General features: G+C 45.5%; 1 protein-coding gene across 2 annotated transcripts in view; it reads right to left on the bottom strand.

Annotated features, from left to right (window-relative positions):
- Nucleotides 1-251: 251 nt before the first annotated feature.
- The window catches only part of ZSWIM1 (zinc finger SWIM-type containing 1), a 40594-nt gene continuing 30069 nt past the window's right edge, over nucleotides 252-10776 (bottom strand). For both annotated transcript variants that reach the window (XM_078651901.1, XM_078651900.1), the window contains exon 2: nucleotides 252-2540. In XM_078651901.1, coding sequence (XP_078508027.1) covers nucleotides 790-2298 — 1509 coding nt within the window. In that variant the 5' untranslated portion in view covers nucleotides 2299-2540 and the 3' untranslated portion in view covers nucleotides 252-789. The remainder of the gene's footprint in view (nucleotides 2541-10776) is intronic.

Below are 10776 nucleotides of genomic sequence, written 5' to 3'. Positions count from 1 at the left end.
CACGTTTCTCACCACAGAGTCCATTGACAACGAACAGACAACCCACAACTTCACACATCTAATCAATAATAGAGCAAAGATGCTCAATGGTTCGGGCACATAACTGAACCATCCCCTCTGCGCCTATAAATACATTTTCCTGGCACACAACTGCTAACTGTTTGCAATCAATACAGTGCCTGTAGAACAGACAGCTTGCCTAAGCTTGATAGAATGCACCTCAAGTATGTATCACTCCCAGGCACATACTCTTAGTTCTGGAAAAACAACTTTATTTCACGGTATTCAGCAGAAACCTTTCATTAGTCTAAAACATTATTGAATTAACAAAGGCACACATAAATAAAGGCCCTTTAATTTCGGGTCAATGGCATATCCTCAAGATGTTGCAGCAATTCGGAGATGTGCATGAATAATAAAATTAACCAGTAGTGTCAAAATTACGTGAACACTAAGAACGGCAAATGACTTGCTTTCATGTGCTTCTAGTAGTCAAAATATTCTCAAATATGGCCTGTTGTAAGCAATGCTCTAACAGAAATCAAATAACAGAGGGCTGTTGTACAACAATCATTCACATAACCTCAGATAAATTGGATTCCCAGCATCTTTGGTAGTTTCCCTAGAGTGTATAACCAATTCAATGCTCGCTGCTCAGCCCATGTTCTTTCTTTTTTGCTCAAACAGAAAAGCATAAGAATATTTTTGGATAATCTCTACGAAAAAGGCACACGGATGCAAGATGCACTGTACTGCCGGCTAGGCTCACTACAGCCCCAAAATGTTGGATTATAATTTAACCTGCTCGTAGGGACCAATCCAGTAGTCTGCAAGTTCCCGTAAAGAGTGGTACCTGCCCTCAAACTCCTTATTAGTGCACTCAGCCATCAGTCGCATGAGTTCATTAGTAAGAAACTTCACTGTGAACGACTTGTCGTCCGAGGCTTGCCAAGAACTCTGTAGTATGTCCAGTAAGTCACTTTCAAGAGAGTTTGGGTCACAGGGCACTGAAGCTTCTTTGTGCCACTTCTCATTCACCATTTCTCTCTGCAAGACCTTGTTATTCTGTTTAAGCGCAGCCAATACGTGACGGCAGGGTAGCTGGAATTTGCTACTGAAGAGGCAGGTGCAGAGCAGCACACTGTTCCTTGGGGCAACGCAACCACCGTCTACAACCTGAACATGGATCTTGTCGCCTGAGGAGCCCACAATTTTCCCTTTGTTCAGGGCTACTGCCAATTCCTTCAAGCACAGCTTGGCTGCTGGCAAAGTGCACAAACTCTGCAAGGAGTGTAGAACTTGGTCCTCAGGATCTTGGCCTTCGACTAGCTGACCATCCACTTTAGTAAGAGCATTTTGGTTTGTAAACCAATATGCAATTTGAGGAACGAAGTCTGCGCTGTTTTGGCCTGCTTGCTTTTCCTGTACTGCGACTTCCACGCTGCTGCAAGGGGTTTCATCGCTTTGAAGACCATTTAGAGCAAAAGATTTGACAAGATTACTGGAGCTCACATTTAGTCGACAATCCCTCATGTGCTTAGCCAACAAGGTGATACTAGATTCCAAAGTGGCATTACTGGTGAAAATCTGGTACAAATCTCGGCATACAATTTCCAGGCCCTGAAAGTACAGTGCACTCTCTGACGCGCTCTTCCGACAATGCACATCCCATATTCCATCAGTCAACAGCCAGTGAGGATTCAGTTGAAGAAACAGCTCTGGTGAAAGAAATCTTTTCAGCTCATCATACATATTTTTGCGATTGCTTGGTGTTGGCGAGCACATGGTACCTTTTAAGAAATCAAGCAGTTTCGATTCATCTAGTTTATACAAATCCATTTGGTTTATCTTCTGTTGCATGCACTTGCAAATGTGAAATGCAGACGGCACAACCTCAACTGATGGGAATGCCTGCATGAGGGTGGCATTACCTGTAAAAAGGGGGTCTACTAGAATAGCCTTGATTTTGCGCCAGTCAGGATTGAACCTTTTGAAGGTTGTATACATATGACTTAGTCCGTCAGCTAATTCATTTTTGGGCACGGCAAAATGAATCACTTTCATAAGATCCGCATCAGGCTGCACGTCTGGACCATCGACAAAAAAAGTGTAGAGGGCTTTGCCCTGGACATTGTGAGTTCTATCAAAAAGCAAAATATTTGGAAATTGGCTGAATGTGTCCCTCATGTGAGTGCTTTGAAAATACAAGGAGTCAAGCTCAGATTTTTCATTCAATCCAAAAACCACGAGGGATCCAGGCTCAAAGCCAGCCAGGTTTTTAATCACCACTCGCTCCATGACTAAAGGAAGATGAGAAACAAGTCAGTTTAAGTGAGTACAAGCATTAATTGCACAGGCTGACCGCTCATGTCAATTTAGGTTCCCTACCAGATGATCTCACATTGGTAGAGACTTAAAGAAAGTGGTTTCACATTGGCGGTGGTGCTCTTAGCACCTTTTCTGCAGATTCTGAAAGGCCACAACTGCATTTCTTTTTCACTTCCAGCATGGACAGTGGTAAGTCGTCAACAAGGGTATATCTGTGTGGAGAAAAAAGAAAAGAAAAAAAACTTTAGATTTCAAACCCACAAAAACATTAGGGCAGAATTTCCTAGGTGGAATGTTAAACTCGTGGCTCTATGTGGCTTAAGGAATTTGCAAATATGTACATAATAGTGTTTTTTAAAAGACCAGTCAGGGAGAGCTCCGTCTTTCAGCGCAAAACATGCCAAGTCGCTGCAGTGAAATACACCAACACCCAATGACAACACCAAGTTCTAATTTTAATTTGGAAATAATTAAAGTACAACTCCCAGCATGCTCAGTAGTATGGTTTTAAAAAAACAGGCCTGACTGAAAGGATCCTCAGGACATAGATGCACTTGACAGATGTGTACTGGTCCCTGTTGTCCACAGCTGTAGACTAGTGTACATTTCTAGTACAGGGTCAGTGGAAGGGCAAGTTGAAGTCAGAGCTTAATGAGCTCGTTTTTTTGTACAGCTTGAAAAACATCTCAGCCGTTTAATTGGCACGTTATACAACATAGTCATAGTGTAAATCTGTGGTCCGTAAAAAATAAGTGTGCAGGGATATGGTTTTCCTATAGCCCAAAGTCCATGACATATTGTTTTGGGCCAAGGGCAACAAGTTTTCATGTGAATTTTGTCTTTGGGACAAGTAGGCCTAACCCTCTACAGCACAAACCCTTTGGCTGCCAGTTTACAGTACCACATTATGGATCAGGGAAGGCATTGTCTGCAGTTAAGGTAATATTTGTGTCCATGTGTTAATGCTGCTCAAACTTGTATTTAGCATTCATTAATGCAAAGCGCTCCAAGTAAATGTTGTAAGCTGGGACTGCACTTCTGACAGTATAAACATGTGTACATATATTTTCAAAATTAACAATAGGAGACTATGTATAATGCTTCCAGAAGGCTCTCTGATTCGATGCAAATATTTGCAGAAGCTTGAAAGCAAGATATAGGAGTCTTTGCTTTCAAAATAAAATATTCACAAAAAAATGCAAGAGGGAGAAAACATTTAGATAAAGTACTGTAAAAGTGTTGGTACCATTTCTTTGCAGTGTCATCTAGTTGAACGTGTTGATGTATGCTAGTATTTCCCAAAGATATTAGTAACGGAAAATCAGTGTAACCAGTTTCAATAAGATGATGGGAAACACAAATAAACAAGTATTGGCTAAGTCAGCAGGTCTCAAATTGGTGGTCAGCCTTTTGGTTTGGTCAATATGTGACTTATTTTGGCATGGTTTTTGTATAACCTTGTTGGTATGGGAGCTGCCGGACCCTCACCAGCAAAAATCGTTTTTGCTCTCAAAAGCACACATTGCCACAGTAGTTCCTGGCACTGAACAAAACTACTTTGTGTGCTGGTATGATCCTTGTGAAATTGCAGAATGTGGTCGCTCACAGTGTAGCCAGCGGATAGAGACAGAATTTTCATAAACAGAAAATGTCATGGTTAACGCCAGGGTCCCAATTATTAAACAAAAAGTCTCAAAAATGCACCCATGTTATATGTACTCGCATTAAGTGCAGATGTACAACTTTCATGAATTCACTAGAATTTACAGAAGTAGGCCAAGGAATAGTACTCCTACAAAATATTTGAGAACTGCATTTTGGCACGAGCAAACATGCATGTGTAGATTTGCTCATGCAAAACTGCGTGTTTTCAAGTTCACTTTCGCTTCAATCACATTTCTCCCCAACCCTGGACCAAGTTTCACATCTGCCATTGTCAGGAGGAGTAAAGCTCCAGCCTTTCTCAGTATCAGAAAAGATTAGAAGAGGTGGTGAAAACCTATAAAACATGCAAGTTAGAAGGTTTGCACAGACTCAAAAGGGCATTCTAACCCTACCATCAGTCTCAGTATGTAGATCTGCGGAAATGTGGCAACATAAGGGAATTGCTAGTTTTCAAACCCTACTATGTTATGACCCCAGGCATAATCAGAGAGGCTAATAACCAAGCTTACTAATAATGAGATTGTTGCCATAATGTGTCACTGCATTACATGGCACAAAAGGGACACGTAGATTTTATTACAGGACAAGTAGATTAATGAACCAACCTGCCCCATGGACAAGTGGATATTTAATTAAATTCCACACCCCTGAACGTGTACCACAAGAGGCAACATAAGAAATTGCCCAGAAGGGATGTTGTGGTCCTGGCACAGAAGGTCGAATGTGAGCATTTGGTGGTGGTCCTGGAATAGGTTTCCAAAGGTACCGATGGACTGGTCATGCAAAGCGTTTAAGACCTCTGTCGTGAATGACCCAGGGAATCTCGGCAAGCCTCCAAGGGGAATCGCCGGAGAATATGGTTGGATGTGACGTGTCAGTTGTAAATCTCTGGTTATCCACTTGCAGGCTACCCAGACGAGCAGGGATCACGACCGCTTAAGTCTGACAGCTAGTATCAGAACCTTGTGAAGGTAGGGGCTCGTCTCCAGTGCTGGTCTCATAAAAGTTACTCCTTGATCATATGATTTAAAGGAGGTCGCTCCCAACCCTCCCAGACCCATAGGTAGCTTTACTTTACTCAGATATGCAATGCCACTTGTCATCCCAGAGAATCTCCCCCAGCATAGAGCCGGAAAGAAGTGCTTTGGCAGGTAGGTCAGAACATTGGAAAATCGTATAGTAAACTGGTAAGGATTACCATTTTGGGTAGGGCGATTTTTCCCGTAATGGCCAGAGGCAGGTGTTTCAAGAACTTGGTCTGGAATTTGAGGGCTGCGAGTACCCGCTTCAGGTTCCTCTCAAACAGCTCGTTCTGCAAGTGATTGAACTGGATCCTGAAAAAGTGAACAGTATCCCCGCACCAGGTCAGTGGAGCATCACTAAGTCCGAGCTCCCGCAGCGGTTCATCATGGCAGAAGGGGAAAACATGCAACTTGGTCCAGGTCATTCCTAGACCAGCTGCCGCCTAAAAATCCTGAAGGGTTGCATATATTGCTTTGGTCCCTGCACCAACATCACAGAGATACAGCAGCAGGTTGCCAGCATATAGCTGCACTGCATAGGTCGTCCAGGCCAGTGGAATCCCCCCACCTCTCCAGAGGCAGATAGCCACGGGTTCCATAGCTATGGCAAAGAGTACCGTGAGAGGGGGCAGCCCTGGCAGGTGGCCCTGCCAATCATGAAGGGTGCAGAAATTAGACACCATCTCCAACCCGCGAGGACAGCTAGGCGTGCTGCAGTTTAGTGTATGTTTGGAGACGCATACCAATGTAGAGCTGGGCCAGCACCTTAAATAGGTTGTCGCAAGACAGAATATTGAATGCTTTCTCTAGGTCAAACATGAGATTTGCAGCGTGAAAAACCTAAATAAATGCCTGGTTCATCACATGGAATAGATGTCTAATGTTGGAGGAGCTACGGCTGGGGGCAAATCCATTTTGATCAGGATGTATGATGTTAGGCAGTGTCCGAAGGTAGCAGTCAGCAAGTATCTTACCCCATATTTTGTAATCAGCCTGCATTATGGCTATGGGTCAGTTAGAAGACAAAGGGATGGGGTCTCTACTGGGCTTAAGCTGGGAGAGGAGGAAAGACTCCTGAAGAGATTTTGGGAGCATATCGGCGTAAAGTGCTTCATTACAAACGTTCGTCAACTTAGGGGTCAGGTGGACTAAAATACTATAGCAGTACCAGGAGCGGGCAAGAGTGGAGGGGCGAGTGTCGACAGGCGACGACAAGCTAAGTTAAATTTTATAAAAAGAAGAACACTTACCTTGCGCTCACACACCAGCGATGTGGCGAGCACAAGGTAAGTGGATTTCTTTTTTTTAACTTTACCTAATAGTAGTCTTTCGCCTCCCCCACCCCACTGCTCTTAACTGTTTGGGCCTCTCCTGCGTAGTACTCCAAGGGAGCCCGTCCATACCTTGGGGGCTTGTTCCTAGCTAAGTCATGGATTGCCTTTTTCACCTCTGCCACAGTGCTAAGACCATTCAGTTCTTCGTAATCTATGGCTGAGATGAAGAGGGAGGTCGCCAGGAATGACGATAATACATCAAGCTGTACTGTAGGGGGTGCTCGGATAGATCAGAATAGTAACCATAGAATGCCTGTAATATAGCTTCCTACGAGCGTACGGGAGGACTGTGTGCCATCCAAGTGGCATTCCACAAAGACATACCTTCCCTCACTGTCAACCACTGCGGCGTGTGCCTGAAAAGGTGTGTCAGGGTGCAGCCAAATCAGCACGGCACATGCATAGGCAGAGCCTACTGTGCCATATATGGTGCATCTTCAACGCTTCCGTAGCTACTGGAGTTCTCTACTAATAAGATGGGTTTCTTGGAAGAAGCATATGTACGCATTTACCCGAATATTTCAGCTCTGCGTGCCCGCCCCTCTGCATCTGCCGCACGGTCTTCAAGTCGCTTCACCCTTTCAGCTGGGTCCCAGGTGCTCTTCTCCTGGTTGCTCAGTTGGAGCTTGATGTCTTGCAGTAAGCACTCCGTTCTCGTCACTCTGGAAGCCAGTTCTCACTGATTATCATGGAGTGCACCGGAGTACTGCAAAGAGCTCATCTATATTAGTTTCCACTGACTATCTAGAGGTCTCGATCCCTTATAGTATGGCATCCAGCAGTCTCTAGACTCCGGGAGTCATGCAGTCTGCAGGCGGACCTGTCCAGCCTGCTCATTTTGGCTTGGAAGAGGGCAGGGGGGACCTAGAGGGATCCCGCAATGGTTTCGGACAGCCCATTCTAGGGTGAAGGCTTTGAGGCGGATACCCAGGGCGGAGGTTTATGTCCTCACTAGGTGTGCCGCATCACTCAAGATCACACCAGGTGGGAAAAACGCACCGCGGCCTGAATGTGGGGAGCCTCAGGTTTTCAATGGTATGTGGCGCTCAGGAGTGCAATTTGTCAGCAGAGCCACAGCACCACTCTGCTAGGGAAGGGTGTAGGTTGGGACTGTCCCTTTCTTCTGTTGCGGCAACTGCAACATTTGTGGTCACTCTACAGCCCCCATAGGTAGTCTCTGCCTGGCTCACTGAGTCTCTCTGGGTCTGCAGGCAATGTCAACTGGAGTGGAGGGACGGAGGCATGTAAAGTTGCTGAGGCATTGCCTCTATCCCTCATGTGCACTTGCTCTTGGAAATTGCCCTAATGTCTGTTCCGGTAACTGGGCAGCCCTTGGGCCAGTTAATAGTGGATGGGATGGGGGACAGAGGAGAAGACGAGCCCTAGTTTGCCTGTCCAGTAACAAACGAGGGTGCAGGGCTCTCCTGCTGTCAGTCTTTCCATTGTGTGATGAGAAGCTCAATTAGGGGTGCTCTGGAGAGCGCCCCCGGATAGCGCCCATGCGTTCCTTAGGTTTTCCAGGCCTCCTGGTTGCAGGCATTGCTTGGGATGGGGGTGGGGGGAGAGCAATTCCTCTCCCAGCTTACCTTAGTCTCCAGCCTTGAGTTGTGGTAGCGGGCCTGTGGGCCGTCCCCCCTCCTCAGCGCCTGCTCAGTTATGGTTTAAATAATCGGCCCTTCCATGCAGTTTCGGCCCGCCGGGTCCAGTCCCCGCCAGTCCCTGATGGATTGCAATGTCGATCTTGATTTGATCAGTGTAAGGGGCGACGTTGATGCCTGACCCAAGGCCTCCACCAGTGGGAAAGGCTAGTGCCCCTTTCCCGCCCTCACTGCCAGCTGGTTCTTGGGCTCTTAGGCCAGGCTAGAGGCAGCATGCATGCTTACAGCCCCCCAGCCTCAGTTACCGTGCTCTCTTTACCACAGGGGCGGCCTGGCTGTCACCAATACAGGGCTGTGGCCTTGGCAGGTGGCACCAGAACGAACCATCGCCTCTGCAGGCACTGGACGCTTCTTTTTTTCCCCCCTCGAAGGCCACTCGCTGTGCTTGTAGTGCGGAGGGCTCACGTCTCAACCTCCGACCCCCTCAAGGAGGCTAATGCAATCGCTCGAGCCACAAGGGAGCTATGGTGCAGTAAACGGTCTGAGGCCCGCCGGGGCTGTGTGGGCGCTGTTCACCGAGTCTCGCCGGTGGCTCTAACAGGAGCCCCAATGTGCTGCCTCTTCCATTCCCCTGCAGTCAGCAAGTGGATGTGTAGAATACTTGACGATTCTGCCGCTCAGTGCCTCAGAGCTCTGCTAGCCTCAGTCCACCATCTTCAGCGGTTAAGTCAAGCCTCCCCTCCCCAACTGCGCTGTAGGCAGTTCTGGCCGAGCAAAGCAGAGTTGCAATGGACTGGACTAAGGGCCTTACACCAAAAACAAGTTACTGGCTCAGGGATGCTGCAATGGGCAATGACCTTACTGAAGCATTTGTTTAATTACAGCCAATCAATGCTATGTCAAGGGACATTCGGGGACCCCTTAGGGATTATCTACTTTAATCGGACAAGGCTGCACCAACTCAATGTATGATTAACTACTACTGATGTATACTACATTAATGCATAGATACGTAGGGATGGTAGAATCGGAGCCCTATATGAAACTATAGGCTACAACAATTCCTTATGAAACGCTTACTGTTGTATTAGTTGGTAGTGGATGCGATTCCATGCATTGCACCCACCCTGTTTCGCAATGCTGGGGCTAAGCTTGGAATGGCCGACTCATGGGTCTTTATAAGTATGCCGAAGTCATGTCCTTGATTTGCTGTTTTGGATCACTGGACATTGCATTTGGAATTGTCCAATACTTTTGTGCATTATGAACCTGCTCGGTTCTTGTTGCAATGTTAAATTAAAACCAATTAAAAGCTATGAAAATAAATAAAATGGAGCAAATGAGATCATGCAACATAATACTTTATTTGCCTTTAGCTAGCAACAACCATGTGTCTGAACTCCCATCTTCAAGGAGGAGGAGAGGCCGAGAAAAGGAAGCCTTCCGTCACACATCGTAGCCAAATCCACTTGGCAGCTAGAAGTAACTATGAAACTAATAATTAAGTATTGTGAAAAGCCCCCAACCAGCCAGCCATTCTCAAAAGACCTGGTTCTTAGGGATTTTCTGTTCTATATGAATATCAAAGGGAAGAGGTACACTATATGACCCATGAGGGGAAGGATTGCAGCTATTTCTACATGTGACCATTATCTGGTAACGAGCCTCATTTGTACAGACTTTGCCAATCACTGTTGGCATCTGGGATAGCTGCCATGTTCAGCGTCTGTGGTTGGCTTGGGATGAACAAGGATCCGGGTAGGATCACCATTAACCCTTTAGTAGGAAAAACCAAAACATTCCGTCCCTCAAAATCGAGAAAATAAGTACTTACTTTTTTAATGCAGTCTAAGTACTCCTACAACAAAGACTGAAAGGAATAGTTTAGAGAGATAGTAGGCAGTAACCTTCTGTTTTTCAGGTCTCAGATCAAGACTGAAGGCAGAGAAGTCAACAAGATTTGAAAGAGTTCCAATCTGACAACAGGCGAGACGTGTGTTGAAATGTTGAAGAGAAAAACTGATTGTAGGTTAGGATTAAAATACTTCCTTTGCTCTACGACTGGAAATTAGGTTTTCAAACAATTCAATGTATGGAGCTCTTTGATTCCTGGCTCATATGGCTCGTGTTTCTGGGATATCCCTTAACTTAAAGCTGTGAATAACAAAATAAGTGAAGCCTTGGTTAAAGAATCAATAGAGGGTGATTTAGGCCCAACACTGGCATAGTCTATTACCAGTATGAGGGAATAAGGCTGAAAAAGCACATAAATGTAGAACACCCATTATGAGGGAATAAGGCTGAAAAAGCACATAAATGTAGAACACCCATTCTGCTGATCTATGTCAGCCAGTGGAAGTTTTGTACTGCGCTGGTTAGGACTGAGCAAAATCTAGGTTTCCTGAAGAGTTGCTTTGTTGTCAGATGTTAGAGCCTGTAAGATTTGCGCAAACTTAGGACTAACCTTGCTACTGAATGCCAAAACATTAAATCTTTAGAACATGTGCAATCTAAAGACAGATTTGCTATCTGAAGGCAAAGCATGCAAGATCTGTGTAACCTGATGGTTAGGCCTTCTTTATGAGATTCTAGGATCTTAATCTCAGCAATTTAAAAGATAGGTTTTCTGTAAGACATGGACGTGTCGGATGGCTCTACTGTCTGAAGAGACCATGTAATTTATTGAACCTGAGGGACAGCTCTGAAATCCAGCGCCTATGAGAGGTCTGTGCCATGAGGGATTCTGACCTTATTCTAGAAGATAAGGGGCCCCTTATGGGCATCTTTTCTTTGCTAAGCTTAAGAATTATTTAGTTTGTTACTCGCATA

The sequence above is a fragment of the Lissotriton helveticus genome, chromosome 7 (assembly GCF_964261635.1).
Source record: "Lissotriton helveticus chromosome 7, aLisHel1.1, whole genome shotgun sequence".
NCBI classification, from domain to species: domain Eukaryota; kingdom Metazoa; phylum Chordata; class Amphibia; order Caudata; family Salamandridae; genus Lissotriton; species Lissotriton helveticus.
Note: the sequence above shows the minus strand (reverse complement) of the source record. Positions and strands in the feature narration are given on the sequence as shown.